This window comes from Cibotium barometz, chromosome 36 (assembly GCF_041138505.1).
Source record: "Cibotium barometz isolate CiBa-2024 chromosome 36, ASM4113850v1, whole genome shotgun sequence".
Lineage (NCBI taxonomy): Eukaryota > Viridiplantae > Streptophyta > Polypodiopsida > Cyatheales > Cibotiaceae > Cibotium > Cibotium barometz.
This window is the reverse complement of record NC_141081.1, coordinates 3,469,529-3,487,656: the sequence shown is the minus strand read 5'-3', so window position 1 is coordinate 3,487,656 and position 18,128 is coordinate 3,469,529. Positions and strand designations below refer to the sequence as shown.

Below are 18,128 nucleotides of genomic sequence, written 5' to 3'. Positions count from 1 at the left end.
AAGCTAGTCGAGTATCCTCCAGGATCAAAGGGATATGTATGGTATATATCTCGAATCATTGAAGATGAAATGGTAATAGCTCTCAGGTCAAAAGAAAAGCTCAACTCCAAAGCTGAAGTAATGGTAGCTCCTCCTGGATCCAAAGTGATAGTAGCTCAAGGATTGAAAGGGAAACTCGTAAGCCCATCCTTTCGACCACAGTGTAGCATGAAAGGTATTTGTTGAAAAAGCTTGAAACTCCTCGCTAGAATGTCAAATGTTCTTGGCACAAAAGAATCATTGTATAGGCCAAGACTGAAATATGTCATAGATACATCTAAATATTGAGCCACATATCCAAAAACTATGCTCCTCAAATGTCAAAGAATGCATCCAAAGGAAAATGTCTTGGCTCCAAAGGACATAGGCTCGTGTCGACACTTGTGGAAGCCAAATGAACATAGCTCAAGGTTGGCCTCATGTAGAGTCAAATGTGAACTCATGCCACTGTCCCCCCATGTAGCACCGCTCAAAAGTCAAAGGCATGATCCACCATATCAATGTATGTATGAGTATGATCTGACCTATGCACAATATCTCCATGTGCAAGACTCTCTATATGTGTGTGTCCCTCTAAGATAAAAGTTGGATCATTATAAAGATCACCATCACTAAGAATTGACAAAGTGTCTACACAAGAGAGATAAGTGGTATCAACCAACTCACTATCAATGGAATCTCAAAGGACACTAAGCTCATCCCCAAAGGTATAGACAAACTCTAGCACTTGTGTCCCTATATAACCTAAATCCCATGATAGATCAATCTCCAATAACACTAGATCTAAGAAAGTACATAGATAAAATGTAAAGCTCTCGAAGTCAATGTCATAGGATATGCTAAAAATACGATCGATATGCATACTCCTACAATTTCCCACCTCCACAAACTCATCACTACTCTCATGCACTATTCTTGACTGCTCACAATAACTTAATCCACATGAATACTGCTGGGAATGCTATGAAAACTAGGAGTACTGGTCTTATCCAAAATCTCTCCATATGTGACAACTCTAGAGGATTAGCCCAACACATCTAATACTAGAATCTCGCGTATATGCTCCTCATGGCCTATGATGTGCTCATCAAAATGTGAAGTATCAGCCCCATGTGTAATTAGGGATGTATGACTAGCCGAATGATCATGAATAGTCAAATGCCCATCAAGATCACTGGATGCATCACTATGATCATCCAATGTATTCCCTATGATAACTATACACAAGGGTACCAATTAAAGGGGATATTCACAAGTTGAATAGAAAAAAGGTATTTCCTGTAAATTTCTCAAAGTTAATTAGTTTATAAGTTACTTGGTTGTTCTCAGGACAGTTTCGGAAGTAATATATATAATTATTATTGATATAAAAAAAGAAGAAGATAATATAGATAGGAAGGAAAGTTTAAATGAAACCAGTGACAACGACTGGTCTGGTTTGCTTAGAAAAAGCTGATATGAGAGAGAGAGAGACGCGCGCGCGCACACACACACAGATTCATAGGTCAGTGTAATGGACGAGTGCTCGCAGGCATTGCAAGCATGCAGGGATGAGAGCGCGGCTCTGCGTTTGAAAGCCGGGGGAATATTTGCTGTGCTGCTTGCATGCGTAGCGGGGGTGTGCGTGCCCGTGATGGGCAGATCGGTGTCAGCCCTTCGAGCCGACGGCGACCAATTCTTCGTCTTGAAGTCGTTTGCCGCCGGGGTGATGCTCGCCACAGGCTTCGTGCACATCCTGCCGGACTCCTTCGCCTCTCTCACCAACCCTTGCCTCCGAGGCCATCCCTGGGCTCGCTTCCCTTTCGCCGGCTTCGTCTCCATGCTCGCCGCCCTTCTCACCCTCATGGCCGAGCTCTGGGGTGCCGCTTACTACCACCGAAAGGAAGAATTAAAGCTGCAGAGCACCATGGCAGCAACATCACCCACTCACATTGTAGATCAGGCGCTGGCCTTGGAAGCTGCGGCCGCAAGTCATGAGAGTAAAACCCAGCAAACTATCATGATCGACAACCCTGAAATCCGGCATCGGGTGATCGCACAGGTACTTTGAATAATTCGCCTGCGGTTAGTTTATGTAGATATAAACACGGTAATTTCCTTCAACGCATTCTCGAAGATGCACCAGAATCTGGGCGCATCAATGAGGGCATTACAAGAACGAGATTAGCATATGGTGTGTTCATGATTAACAATATATTCTTGATGATGCATTTACCTGTAATTCACAGTCTTAAGCATCACTATTTCACAATTTGAGGACATTATAATTAAGTCCTCTTGATGAACAGCAAGACAGGACTCGATTTTTAAGGCTTCCACAATTTTAGTCCAATATAACTATTCCTCTTGATGAATCGCAGCAAACAGGGCTAGAATTTGAAGGCTGCCGTGCCCTTAATGGGTTTTATCCTTAGGAGTAGAAATAAATTTACCCTTCAAAAGCTTTGCAAGACATTAGAAGCCCTTCAGCTGTCCTGGGCATTCTTGCTTGGGAAATGGGGAGTTATGGGTTCATTCTTCCACGTGAAGGCTCCTCAGAGCAGGAAACAAGAAAAACTTAGTATCCAAATCAGCATTGTCCACTTGCAAAGATGCACAAATCTAGTGCAGACGAGTTGCTTTCTTGACTATGCATATACTAAGTTAGCATATGGTGTGAACTTGCTTGACATTTTTTCAGGTCCAAGCAATTGGTGTCAATTTCATTCTAATAACAGTGTGCGCCAACTTGACATTGACAATAAGGCCATAAGTAATGACTTAGTCCTTAACATTTGGTTACAAGTATTGATGAATTAGCAAGCACATTACTTAGTCCTTAACATTTGGATATAAGTATTGATGAATTAGCAAGCAGAGTCCTTGAATTTGAAAGGCAAGGCTAAACTTTCATTTCAAGGGCTCATATTATTTACCTCAATTTCTTTGTGAAGATATACCTTTTTCAAAATATAATTGTGCCTAATTCCTCTTGAAGGGTAATATTTTTTATACCTTTCTTCTGAACCAGGCTAAACCCCCATACCCCCTTGGAAGGATGCTACAGCCTTCAAATTATGGTGTAATCAAGTATTTAGCCATAATTGACCTTCACAATGATGACATTAGTGATGAACCAGCTTGTTAAGTGCAATGCATTTCTTTTTCAAGAAGTCACTCTCAAACCCCCTATGTCCCCAAGGCGGTAGCCTAGTGTGGATAAGACCTTGGACTTTCTATGAGAGGTCTTGGGTTCAAATCCTCTTGGGAACATCTTATACTAAGGGTGTATTCGCGTGCAGGTGGGCACATAGGCAGCCATTCATACTCCTTAGGTTGTCATCATTTGATCGTCATGGTGCTTTCTTTCACCTTCCTCTCCGGCGATCCTTCAAAGACAACAGTGTGCAATGCTTACCTTTCAAGCTCATGCTTTGGATAAGGGACGATGGTTGTCATGGACATCAAAGATTGTGACTCGCCTTATGACGCTCAGATCTACTAAAGTTGTGCAGGGTGTTCACTCCAATCGACCGAGCGACTAACTTGTGGAGTTTGTCCCATGGCTTGTCCACTACCTATAGAGTGGTCAATATTTGGAAAAGGTGGTACCCCTTGTGGTACTCGGGTGTGTGTGTAGTTGGGTGAAATTCTTGTGTATGATTAGGAATGAAATAAGACCTCATAAAAAAAAACACCCAATACATACTTCTATACATTTGCCAAGTGAAAGCATAGGATGAGCCTCAGAAGCGAGACCCATTTGGTTGAATGGACTGCGTGTAGATGATTGCATAATTAGCATCACTGTATTGTACATCAAGCCATTGGATGCAGCATTGTGTATTACTTAATTAATGGGGTTATGTACGTGCCAAATTAATGAGCTAATTAGTATTCGTTTATGTGAGTGAGAAACGAAGCTCAACAGGCCTTGAAGTCGGCTGTGGATTTCAAATGGAGATGAAGCAGTGGGTAGTGTGAGGGGCAGTCAAAGGGCTTATTGAAATGAACACTCATTCGGGTTGATCTCTAATTAATGCAGGTTCTGGAGCTTGGCATTGTGGCGCACTCTGCCATAATCGGCATTTCCTTGGGAGCTTCACAAAGCCCATGCACAATCAAGCCACTAGTTGCAGCGTTAACCTTTCACCAGTTCTTCGAAGGATTGGCGTTGGGAGGAAGCATAGCACAGGTAATGTAACGTTTCAAAAACATGGTATCATGAATTCCACGCTTAATTGAGTAATTGTATTCAAAGGTGGTAATTTCCGTGGTGATGATGCTGCTGCAGGCCGAATACAAGAGCCGAGTAGCAGCCGGGATGGGCTTTGTTTTCTCGGTAACCTCGCCAACGGCGATTGCTGTGGGGATGGGCATTGCGTCGAGCTACAATGGGAACAGCCCTACGGCACTTATTGTGGAGGGGCTCTTTGATTCTATGTCAGCCGGTATCCTTGTCTACATGTCGTTGGTGGATCTCATAGCTGCCGACTTTCGAAGCGACAAGATGCAAAGCAACCCCAAGCTGCAATTTCATTGCTACACGGCACTGTTCTTAGGAGCTGGAGCCATGTCTGTCCTTGCCAACTGGGCTTGATCAGAGCAGCCCTTCTCTCATTATATATGCTCCAACCTGCAACATGCATTAGCAGAGAAGGGCCGGGCAAGAGGATGATTCTGGAGATAAACGTTTGTACCCTAATTGTTTGGTTTATTGCACGTTAATCAACACTGCTGCTGCCTGCCTCACTAACCCTAGGGCGCTCACGAGTCACTACAGTGACTACACTTTTGGATACATAAAATAATCTCAAAGAGTAGACTGTTGTACTATGTGGCATTGCTCGAGAAACTCTTTTCTTTATCCTTTATTCTTATTAAAACTAGTTGCCCATCCTTTATTCTTATTAAAACTAGTTGGCAACTAGTGCTTTTCACGTTTTTTGAGACTCCAAATTCAAATTCTACCCAAACCTCTTTCTCTCCTTCAGGAACTTCCAAATTTTTATTACATGACAGTTTTGTGAAACTCTTCCTTAAGATAATACTAGTTGGAAACCCGTGCTTCACACTTCTTTTGAGGCTTCTAAAATCAAATTCTACCCAAACCTCCTCCTCCCCTTCCTAAACCTCCAAATTCTTGCCATGTGGCAGTTTTGTAAAACTCTTCCTTAAGATAATATAGAGATAGAGAAGCTCTCTACTCTCTAAAAAGTAATACTTGTTTAGACAAGGTTGTCCTTGATAAAATAAAATAAAATTATAAGTTTATATCATGCAAGAGCCAATATAGCAAGCAGAATTAGCAGCACCTACTAGTAGGCATTCAAATCCCATGCAGTTCTGCACTTCTCTAAGAAGGGTGGGTATAACTCAATTATAGGGTGGCACCGACCCACTAGAGGGTAGGTCTCTGCCCACTCTTAGACTCGCCAAAGCACGATTGTTGGTGTAAAGTGCTTTAGACACGTGTTTGCGTCTATGACACATGCACATGCACACACACATAAAAATACACATAGGTCAATGAGGTGATAGCTCAAGTGGTGAAGGCATTTGCCTAGGACCAAGAGGTCCTGGATTCAAAACCCCCCTTGGTGCTTCCTCAACAGCATCACCTCTATTGGCGAATAATCAAGCCCCTACAAGTAGTGAAAATCGATAACCATGGGAGAATTTAGGGCCTGAGCCTAAGGCCATTTGAAAAAAAAATGCACACATAGTAACACACAAATACATGTGCTCATAGAAACACACACACACACACACACACACACACACACACACGCACATAGAATACACATCCATATAGCATATGCATGCACACACACGTACGTACACATACATAGACATAGGGACACTCACATTCATGCATGATGGGTGAGTGCATCCACACATGCCATTTTTTGGGGTCTTACATATGCATATGAACAACTGCCACATAATAGATGCATCAAATATTTAATGCTACATGAGATAAAAACTTAGATCCATTATACAAAATAACATACCTAAGATACTTAAAAGCATATTAAACACCACATGTTTAAGATAGAAATTGCTAAAATAATAAAAAACTACTAATCTTAGTAATTTTCTTGAGCAACTCATGCATAAGTACATCCATGTGCAAAGTCTATAAAATCTTTATTTGTAAAAGAAAATTGATTGCACTTTCATAACCTAGTCTAATTCTATAATATGAATTGTTTGGTCACAAACAAAGAGCAGACACCATCTAAAGATCACCCAAAATTCCATCCAAAACATTATGAAAGATAAAAGAAGCTCAAAATATCCTAAATCTAAGTCAACTTACATCATGACATAGAAACCTTGCCCTCATCTCTAAGAGAGACCATTCTTCTATACCTAGGAGTGTTCCTAGTGCTAGACCCTACCTTGTGAAAAATTCTTCTTCCATCCTCTTCCATCCCATAGAAGTGTCCTCTCTTGGAATCTCTATTAACAAGAGCTGTAGTATCATCATGAACCTATAATTTAGCATCTTGTGGTTCTGTTGGATGATCTGGTTATTTTTCATATGTGACCCAAAAAGGAGATGTATCAAAAATCTATCTATCTTTGAACAAAGCGACCTACTAACCATATAAACATAGTAGAAAAGAATAAAACATGCACAACGACATATGCTGCATCTGTAACAAAAACCGAAGCAGGGAGATAAAGAAGCTAAAGGAAAAGCTACCATTATGGCCATGCATCATCGACCACCACTGCTAATCGGTAGGGCTCTGAAACCCTACAAATGAATAATAAGACACAAATGGAGTTCTTAGGCTACCCAATTTTTCAGCCTTCATTGTAAAATCAATATAGCCTAATCCACAAAGCATGTACACAGGATCATGTGCATTGAAGAGCCTAAAAGGAAACGTGGGTGCATCTAAAAAGTATATGTTAGAGAAGATTGTTGTTTACACAACATGCAAAGACTCTTATTTTTAAAAAATAAGCATTCTCAAGGAAAAAAAGTCAAAACATAATGAGCCAGGATATACTAGAATGCATACTCCAACCAATTAGTGACATCCAAAAGCTCTACAACAATTTGTGTGGGAACATGTGCTTCCCATGAAGTTGAATTTTCATGTTTCACCAATACTTTCAAGCCAATATAATACTTGTAACATTTCACTATGTTACAATGTAAGATGCACTACAACACAATGGCGGTATAGCCTAGTAGGATTGATGAGCTAGTAGACAAACACGTTTAGCCTGGCTATTAGCTCAACAATTACCAAGGGTGGCTAATATATCAGCATAGTTGTTATGGGAGTAGCCGACCGAGTTATGCGGATACCCAATCCATGATGGACACGTGTTCCTCATTCCTAGTAGTCATGTTTTTTAAATGTGTTTTCCACATAACTAATACGAGTTACGTGGATACCCAACCCATGATAGACATGTGTTCATTTTAATTCCTAATAGACATTTTAATTCCTAGTAGGTATTTTAATTCCTAGTAGATATTTTAATTCCAATAAGTAGGCATTAAAAAAATGTAATTTCCACGTAACTCAAATGAGTTAAATACCCATTTGATGGTCATCACCACATGTGCAATGTTTCCCAATTTATATTTTCTGGTTTTTTCATGGAGCCCAATCAAGTTATGGGGTAACCATTAGATGCTTGGCCTACATATTGTAATAAAATGAGCTCTTATGGTGACCAAAGTTTTCAAGAGTGAGCCTGGTTCACATATACAAACTTGTAAAGCTTGATCGCCATCGGAGCACATTTGGTTGCAAGTGCGTGCCAAATGCTTGGTTTTCAATGTGTCCTAGCCTTAGAGAGCCCCCTTGAAATTGGACCTTTGGCCTAGACATTGCAACCAAATGTGCTCCAATGGCGACCAAACCTTACAAGAGTGAGAGGGGTGGTCCATATATACCTCGGGGGTCACCTAAAAATATGTAAGTATAGCACATGAGTTCAAATAAGGGGTTTTTTAATTCAAATTTTTAAGGTAAATTTATAGAAATTTTATTGATTTTGAAAAAAACCCATAAGTCTATAAAGAAAAAGGGGTCATTTTATTCAAGATAAATTCATAGGTAAGGGGTTTTTAAATAACCCTTGAATGCACAAAATGCACAGGGTTTCTTAGTAGTGCACCCCCAAGGCATATACACACTTACAAAGTTAGGTCACCATCGAAGCTCATTTGGTCACCAAACATAATAAAATCCAAAGTACAACTTGCGATGATATATGGCTAATCATTAGCACCCTTTATAGCTCTCAAATCATCTAATATGCTCTCATGCTTATCGATATGAAGAGGTTAAGTTCCGCTTTTGTGGCTTTGAACTTGATCAAGCTGAAGCTTGATCCTCGTGTGAGGTTCACTAAGAAAAAATGTGAGTATCATGTATGTTCAATAATAGAAAGACATTTTTACTCATATTTTTTACACAAATATATTTACAGAAGGAGGCCTATCAATCACAAAGGTTACAGTTTGTATAGGAAAAGGGTGCATTCTAATCATGGAAAACTCACAGATAAGGAATTTTAAATATAGGTCTTAGACACACGTTGTCGTGCCATGGCACGTCTATGATGTGAAACCGTGCATGTGAGGCCGTCAAATACACATCCAGATGCATGAGGTTATGTGCCATGACGAGTCATTATATGATGACATGTACATATGTTCATATTGTATATAAGGTTCAATAAGACAAGCTGAGGCTGAGTCAAATCTAGGAGTTTTTGTATATGAGTGTGGAGGGTGATGGTTCTGCTAAATGGTATCGATTGGGTCAAATCAGTGAATCTTATGGAATGCAAGCATGAGGGTATCTCAATGCACAAAGGAATGTATTTATGAAGATATGGGAAGATACTTGAATGAACAATTGGGGAGTCTATAAATCACATGGCCAATATGATGATTTATACACTACGGAGACATCAAGAGTAATAGACATTGCAGTGCCGAAGAAATTGTTGAATGCCGGGGAATAGAATTAAATGAAATGCTTTGCATTGGGAACTTTAACCTTAATGCTAAGGTTATGCCTTGTAACCTTAGTGCTAAGGTTAAAAACAAAGTATATTTGGGAATTTTTTTTCTAGAAAACATAGAAGCGAATTGCGCAGTTTTTTTTTAAAAATGGCATGTACAGCTGGAAAAAGGTGGTGGGAGGGAGCGCCGAGATCTCCGCGGGAAAAAGGTGAGAGCACCGGAGGCAAACGGCGATTGCAGAGTGAGTAGGAAAAATCTGCAGAGGGAGGGAACAGTGTCGTCGGCGACTAGAGGATTTCATTCGAAGAGCTTATCTTCTGTGCATAGCTTTTAGGTGCTATAAATGAAGGGAAAATTGAGAGCTATCTGATGATGTGCTTCTTGGAAAATCAAAGCTCACAGTCAGCGCTGAGGCGACTGTTTCACCATTTCTTTCTCCATCATGTTATCGGCGCTGAAGCGGCCATTATGGGTTAACAAAAATAAAAAAAAATCGACGTGTTCACTCATCGCATCATTCAGATAAGCCTAATTCAAAAACTTCTTTGTTACTTTAGAAAAAGGGCATGACATATAAGCCCTTAAAAGATTTGGAATATATGGGAAAAAGCTGGTGAACAAGATATAATTTTGGGAGAACTTGGAGTTTTGTAAAATCACGGAAGATGGCCTTGTTCCTGTTTGATTGAGTTTTGGAAATTATGTATATGAAATAGCTATGCCGTATTCTATTTCTAGCTTGTGAAATGTTAGAATATTAAGGCAGGTTTTCAGGTGAAAAGGAGCATCATGATATCATGGTTTTAATGGCACTGGATGTAAAGGTTGTAAGGGGACACATGTTATTGGAAAAATGGGGAATGCCTTGTTATGCACACATATGAATGGTTCAAAGGATTTCATGCAATTCTGTGCAATCATCTGGATGAATTCAAGGATGTATTGAGGCAAGTTGATACATGTATTTGTCATTGGAATTAGTGATGTTCAATACTCCTTGGGAAATTTTGTGCGTGAGATTCCTTGCTGGATTTGACATTCACTCTCACAGCTAGAAGTTTCGTACTTTCCTGGCTGTACCGCGCACTTCACGACAGCTTTTGGTGAACCCGACGTGAAACTGCTGGGGTGAGAGTGTGGTGAAATATACAGGGAAGCTATGGCTGAGAATTCTGAGGGTCAGGGGGTTCATTTTGACCCCGGAGTTATGCAGATGTTTCAAATGTTTACCATGTACATGCAACAGCAACAAGCTGCTGAGAGGGGACAGATTTCCACGACCAAGGCATTACAATCAATTGTGAAAAAGGTAGATCAATTTGATGGGAAGGACATTACAAAGTACCTGCGTAATTATATAAAGGAGATGGAGCTAAACAGGGTGACTGAGGAGGATATGGTTCGAAGTTTCGAGCTGGTATGCGCTCCTGAAATAAGGGAGCGCATAAAAGGATTGCAGACAGCACAGGGTGGCAGAAATTGGGAAGAGTTCAAGCTTGCTTTAAAGGATGAATACTTCATGGAGGATTCTGAGCGAGTGACCAAACGAACTTTCTTGGAATGGGTCACAAAACCTAAAATGGGAATTTCTGCCACAGAATTGCTAAGGGAGTTTGAGAAGCGTTATGCCCAGTTGTCAAGAATAGAGCGTGCAACTTTGGATAGAGAAAAGACAGAGCTCTTCTTACAGGCAGCTGGGAAAGATCTCCAGGAGAAATTGGAAATCCTCCTTGAGGATAAGGATACAGAGCAGGGATTAAAGAGTGATTAGAATGATGTTGAGGATGCAGTCACTATGTTAGCAAAGCGGCAGCGGAGGAGGGATAAAATGGTGATGGGCTCTGCACCCCCCATAGCTGCTGTTACCCCTGAGAATCTACCCAAACCAGCTGCTATTCCCAAGGTAGATGGGCCGATGGATGAGCTTATCAAGGGTATGCGCGACTTAAAATTGAAGATGTCCAGGATTGAAGAAAAAGGTCTACCATTGGGGCAGGCTTCTATGCAAAGGCCTCAAACCAAAGAAGGGTTTACATATAGATGCATATGGTGTGATGATCCAGAGCATGCAAAGAAGGATTGTACCAGCTATAAAGAAGCTCTTAAAAATCAACTTGTGTTCTTCAAAGATGGGAAAATCCATCTTACAGAGACTGGTCTTCCATTGAGTACAAACTTTGGGAAAGGAGGGATGAAAAAGCTGGTAGAGGATATGGCTGCTAGTCATGCCATTTCTATGGTTGAGGCAGCAACCTATGGATTAAAGGTTGGTCAACTAAAGCAGGGATTTGAGAATGATGAGGATTATGAGAATGAGAATTTTTGGCCATCAACAATGGAATTAATTGCATCAAAGAAAGTGTCAAAGCAAGCTTTGCATGAGGCAGGTGATTGTATACGTCTTGAGACTGGCTGGGAGGAGCCTGTGGATTCTTTATCCATTCATGCCTATATTGCCAAATGCCAAAATAATGAGGCACAGGTAGAGGAGAAGCGAAAAAGGGAAAATGAGGAAGGAGGGCCATCAAAAAGGGTTACACGTGGAAGTGAAAAGAAGGATCCTGGGCCATCACATATGCCTCCACAGCATAGCAGACCTCCACATGATGTTTCAATGGAAGAAGTGCCAGCAAAAATGAAGGAGAAGGGTAAAGGGAAAAGTCCACTCTACAAGCTTCAATCTGATATTGAAGTTGCAACAGATCTCAAAAAGGTGCTTGAAGAGAGAATTCTAAACAGCAGGGTGGAATTCACACTAGGGGAAGTCTTGGGGATTGCAAAGAAAGAATTTCATGATGAGATAATTGATATTATACGAAGAAAAAGGCAGTCCATAATTGAATCTATTCCATCACAAGGGGAGGCAAGCACTTCCAAGACTCATGGTGTACAGGTACAGAAAAAGGAAGAGAGAGAAAATGTGGTGGAATGTAATCACTCTGCTGATGGGGCACGACAAGTGCGTTTTGTGGAAGAGGATGATGAAAAAGAAGTTCTTACAAAGAGTCATTACTCCATGAGTCATTGGGCAAGAGCAACCACTGAAACCCTTGTCAAGATAGGTGATTTAGAAGAGCCGTATGTCGCTCTAATTGATCATGGGTCTGAAATAAATCTTATGGCTAAAAATCTCTACAACAAATGTAAGTGGCCAATGGATGTGGATCATGGGTGGATGATTAAAGCAGCTAATAATTCATCTGGTGAGCTTTATGCAGCATGTCCAAATGTAAGGGTAACTATAGGGGATGTGAAGGATGATCAGAATTTCTTTGTTCAGGAGATGTCATCGTATCCCCTCATTCTTGGGCAACCCTACATTACAGCTGTAAGGATGGAAACAAAGGTTTTGGATGATGGTTCAGCTTATGCAAGAATAAGGAGTAAAGATGGCAAAAAAGCTGTTCAGTTTTTGACAGTATGCATTAATCATGAAAGAAATCGTGAGTCTCTTCGGGCACAGTCACTCCCAAAGATAAACAGAGAGTTCATGAATTACAGGGAGATGAGGGATTTTGGCCAGGTGCCATTGTAAAGCGGGATTCCAATGGTACAAGGGGAAATGAGTTCTCGCAGGACTCAATCAATGTAAATAGCTTTTCAGCAAATTTTCAGGGATTCTCCAGCTATGGGTCACTGGTTTTTGTAAAAAGCAAGGATTTGAAGCGTGGTATGCAAAAACATATACAAAAAGAACAAAAAAGTTTTGAGCAGTGTGGTCTTTTGGAGAAGAATGAGTTTATTTCAGGGGTGCTTGATGAGGTGTCATTTATAGATACTATGGATGTGCTTTTTGATATGGGAAGAGCGTGCTTACAGGGTGGAAATGAAATGATAAAGGTGTCATCTGTGGAGATGTATGATATAATCCAGGAATTTGAGGGGGTGGGATGTAAAAACATGAATTGTGAGATGGATGCTCATGTGGATACAAAGTACAAAACGGTTGCAAAGAAGGTGAAACCAGTTGCCTTGCCCTTGCCACCAGGAAGCAAGGAGAAGATAGATGAAGCTTCTATGCAGCCACATCTTAGAGATCCGAAGAAAATTGGGCATAAATTTACTCAAGAAACTCTGAAAGAGCTGAAGATTGGTGAGAGGGATTTTCTGTTGCCAGTTGAAAGGGAATGCTTTGAGGAGATGCTTGTAAAACATGGGAAAGCTTTTGCCTTTCAGCCGCATGAGATAGGTTGTGTTGATCCAAGTGTAACAGCACCAATGGTGATCTTTACTGTTCCACATGTGCCCTGGAACCTGCGGCCAATTCCAGTACCAAAGGCTCTCTTGCCAAAGTTAATGGAATTACTAAAGGAAAAGATCAGGATGGGAATCTTGGAGCCTTCATGTGCCCCATATTCCAACAGATGGTTTACTGTACCAAAGAAAAATGGGACATTGCACTTTATTCAAGACATGCAACCTGTAAACAAAGTCACAATCAGGAATGTGGGAGCAGGTCCAATTGTGGATGAGTTTGCAGAAGCATTTGCAGGGAAAGCTATATACTCTATGGGTGATCTGTATTCGGGATATGATCAGTTCCAGCTGGATATACAAAGCAGGGACTTGACCACAATGAAAACTCCTTTGGGATTAGTAAGGATGTGTACCTTACCACAGGGAGCCACTAACTCAGTGGCACATATGATGAATGGAATGAATAAAGTCTTACGAGACTTCATACCATAAAAAACTATGCCATTTTTGGATGATGTGCCAATAAAGGGCTATGATGAGAAAGACAAAGATGAGGATTTGGATTCAAAAGGGTGCCGCAAGTTTGTGGCAAATCATATAAAGGATTGTGACATGATTCTATCCAGGCTTGAAGAAGTGAATCTTACTTTATTTGGGCAGAAATCAGTGTTTGGGGTTGGTGAAGTGCTAATAGTGGGACATCTTTGTAGTACTAGTGGACGCCGTCCTTGTCCAGCCAAGATAGATGCAATACAAAGAATGAAGGAAATATGCATTAATGTTACAGAGCTGAGGAGATTTCTTGGAGCATGCGTCTTTTATGTTATTTGGATCCCACATTATGCACATGTAGCAGATCCTCTTTATCAGCTTTTGAGGAAAAATCAAAATTTTTTGTGGAGTGCAGTACATATTAAAGCTATGCGGAAGCTAAAATATTTGCTCCAATCATCACCCATTTTGAGAAAGGCAGATTATGAGTGTGGCAGGCCTGTGATTGTTACAGTTGATACTAGTCCTACTGGGATAGGATGGGTAGTAGGACAAGATGATGAGGATGATCATAGGTATGTAATTAGATTTGGAGCAAAGGTATTAAGCTTTCGGCAACGAAAATATCCACAGATCAAGAGAGAATTATGGCGGATAGTCACTGCTCTAAAATGTGAAAAAGAATATCTTATTGGGGCATCTGTACTAGTGGAAACTGATTGCTTGCCACTTCTTGGAATGATAGCAAGTTGTACCACTCCAGATATTGCTATGCTTAGGTGGATTGCTTATATCAAGTCACTAAATCCTGAGTTTGAGCATATTGCGGGAAAAGATAATCCAGTTGCAGATATGCTATCAAGAGCCAGGTATGAAGATGAGAAAGAGATGATTAGTGACATTGATGATGTGGGTACAAAGTTCTATACTATAGCATATGCAAAAAGGGATCATATTTACCTATCAAATACACTTGAGTCTTTTATTGAGGAAATATATGAAGGAGATTGGTTACTTATTGGTCAATATTTGAGCACTCTAACAAGGCAAGAAAATTGGTCTGACTCAGAATTTAAGAGGATCCGCAGAAAAGCATATGGTTACTTTCTAAAGGATGGGTATCTCTGGAAGCATCCTAAACAGAGGAATGCTATGCCACAGAGAGTCATATGTGATAAAGAGACTCAAGGAAAGCTTGTGAAAGAATTCCATGAGAGTCTCTGGGCTGGGCATAGAAGTGTGTGGGCCACCTTTACAAAAACAAAGGAGAAATATTGGTGGAGAGGAATGTACAAGGATATTTCCCAATATGTGGAAACATGCATAGTATGCCAAATGTACTCAAATGTGCGGCATCGTGATGGCTTGCAACCAACCTACCCACCTGCCATGCACTACAAATGGGTAGTGGATCTAGTTACAATGCCTTTGGGAATTTGGCAGATGCGGTATATAGCACTTGCAAGAGAAGATTTGACAAATCAGGTAGAAGGGCGTGCTCTTAGAACAAAGAGTACGGAAACAGTATGCAAATTTCTCTTGGAAGATGTGATCTGCCGATATGGTTGTGTTGGGAAAATAGCAGCTGATAGAGGTGAGCTAGATGCTGAAGAAGCAAGGGAATTCTTCTCTAGAATTGGTATCAAACTGTCTCTAACATGTGCTTACAATCCTGAGGGCAATGGAAAAAGTGAGCGAGGACATCCTCCAATCATTAAAGCTTTGGCTAAGGCATGCAGAGAAAGGATGAGAGAGTGGCCAAAGCTGCTACCATATGCCTTGTGGGCTGACCGTACAACTCATAGCTCAGTGACAGGATACATGCCAGCAGAATTAATGTATGGTCAGAAGCCAGTGATGCCAGTTGAAGAAGTCATTCTAACTTGGAATGTATTGCCCTGGGTGGAAGGATTGAGCAGAGATGACCTCCTTGCATTGCGAATAAGACAGTTGGAGAGGAGGCCTGAAGATGTAGAGCTTGCTAAAGCTCGCTTGAAAGATGCAAGGCTGAAAAATAAAGAAAGATTTGATAGTAGACACAGACTCCGACCGAAACCTATTGAAGAAGGTGATTGGGTTCTAATGTATGATAGTAGCCTTGACAACCAATTCACTGTTCAAAGAAAATTTGCAAAAAGATGGTTTGGCCCTTACATTGTCAGGCATGTGCATGGAAATGCCACGTATACTCTGTGTGAGCTTGATGGAACAGAAATAAAGAATCTTGTGGCTGGCAAAAGAATCAAGATATTTAAAAGAAGGCATGATGGTGATCCTTTTGATTCACAAGAAATTCAGGATGAGAAGCTTGACAGTGGAAGTATGGATATGATTGAAGAGGAAGAGGATGATCTTCCTGGAACTGCAGAAGATGAAGACGACATCCAGTTATATGTGGACCTTGATGATGATTTGGCACATACCAGAGGATGTGCAGGTTTAGAGGGGGTGGATGTCGTGCCATGGCACGTCTATGATGTGAAACCGTGCATGTGAGGCCGTCAAATACACATCCAGATGCATGAGGTTATGTGCCATGACGAGTCATTATATGATGACATGTACATATGTTCATATTGTATATAAGGTTCAATAAGACAAGCTGAGGCTGAGTCAAATCTAGGAGTTTTTGTATATGAGTGTGGAGGGTGATGGTTCTGCTAAATGGTATCGATTGGGTCAAATCAGTGAATCTTATGGAATGCAAGCATGAGGGTATCTCAATGCACAAAGGAATGTATTTATGAAGATATGGGAAGATACTTGAATGAACAATTGGGGAGTCTATAAATCACATGGCCAATATGATGATTTATACACTACGGAGACATCAAGAGTAATAGACATTGCAGTGCCGAAGAAATTGTTGAATGCCGGGGAATAGAATTAAATGAAATGCTTTGCATTGGGAACTTTAACCTTAATGCTAAGGTTATGCCTTGTAACCTTAGTGCTAAGGTTAAAAACAAAGTATATTTGGGAATTTTTTTTTCTAGAAAACATAGAAGCGAATTGCGCAGTTTTTTTTTAAAAATGGCATGTACAGCTGGAAAAAGGTGGTGGGAGGGAGCGCCGAGATCTCCGCGGGAAAAAGGTGAGAGCACCGGAGGCAAACGGCGATTGCAGAGTGAGTAGGAAAAATCTGCAGAGGGAGGGAACAGTGTCGTCGGCGACCAGAGGATTTCATTCGAAGAGCTTATCTTCTGTGCATAGCTTTTAGGTGCTATAAATGAAGGGAAAATTGAGAGCTATCTGATGATGTGCTTCTTGGAAAATCAAAGCTCACAGTCAGCGCTGAGGCGACTGTTTCACCATTTCTTTCTCCATCATGTTATCGGCGCTGAAGCGGCCATTATGGGTTAACAAAAATAAAAAAAAATCGACGTGTTCACTCATCGCATCATTCAGATAAGCCTAATTCAAAAACTTCTTTGTTACTTTAGAAAAAGGGCATGACATATAAGCCCTTAAAAGATTTGGAATATATGGGAAAAAGCTGGTGAACAAGATATAATTTTGGGAGAACTTGGAGTTTTGTAAAATCACGGAAGATGGCCTTGTTCCTGTTTGATTGAGTTTTGGAAATTATGTATATGAAATAGCTATGCCGTATTCTATTTCTAGCTTGTGAAATGTTAGAATATTAAGGCAGGTTTTCAGGTGAAAAGGAGCATCATGATATCATGGTTTTAATGGCACTGGATGTAAAGGTTGTAAGGGGACACATGTTATTGGAAAAATGGGGAATGCCTTGTTATGCACACATATGAATGGTTCAAAGGATTTCATGCAATTCTGTGCAATCATCTGGATGAATTCAAGGATGTATTGAGGCAAGTTGATACATGTATTTGTCATTGGAATTAGTGATGTTCAATACTCCTTGGGAAATTTTGTGCGTGAGATTCCTTGCTGGATTTGACATTCACTCTCACAGCTAGAAGTTTCGTACTTTCCTGGCTGTACCGCGCACTTCACGACAACGTGACATACATGGTGTTCATATAGTGAACACCCTGAGGCTTGATCCCGCAATCATAAAATGAGTGAAGATATAGGCCTCATAATTCACCTCGTACTACTAGAACTAAATGTATCTCCTATGCCTACAAACCTGCTGAAAATAGTGGCCTATCGGGAAGGACCATGCCATGTGCATCAAACTAAACCCCATGACCATCCATTGTTGAGAGTACTCTTCATTATAGAGCATCTCAATAAATAGTAGTCCACCTGCTCCTCATCATTTCCATTGGAGGCAATAATAGCAAAGACATCATCCATGGTTACTAAATCTATAAGCTCATCATAGTCAACGGCTCGATCAATTGCAAACATGGCACTAGCATCATGTGCCATAGGTACAACATGCATCAGATGCTCAGGCATTATCACTCGCTCACTCCAAGGATCT

At 40.7% G+C, this 18,128-nt stretch overlaps 1 protein-coding gene across 1 annotated transcript; it reads left to right on the top strand.

Moving 5' to 3' along the window:
* The first annotated feature begins 1,456 nt into the window (after positions 1-1,456).
* On the top strand, positions 1,457-4,854 carry LOC147617410 (zinc transporter 3-like). The gene is made up of 3 exons (XM_086775666.1): positions 1,457-2,080; positions 4,064-4,213; positions 4,313-4,854. The coding sequence occupies exons 1-3, from the start codon at positions 1,553-1,555 to the stop codon at positions 4,616-4,618; spliced, it is 984 nt and encodes a 327-aa protein (XP_086631792.1). The 5' UTR covers positions 1,457-1,552; the 3' UTR covers positions 4,619-4,854.
* Positions 4,855-18,128: the final 13,274 nt, after the last annotated feature.

Bases quoted from the DNA above. Each gene is read 5' to 3' on its own strand.
- LOC147617410 (XM_086775666.1), top strand. From the start codon at position 1,553: ATGGACGAGTGCTCGCAGGCATTGCAAGCATGCAGGGATGAGAGCGCG. The intron at 2,081-4,063 runs GTACTTTGAATA...TAATTAATGCAG, and splicing joins GGCATCGGGTGATCGCACAG to GTTCTGGAGCTTGGCATTGT. The intron at 4,214-4,312 runs GTAATGTAACGT...ATGCTGCTGCAG, and splicing joins TGGGAGGAAGCATAGCACAG to GCCGAATACAAGAGCCGAGT.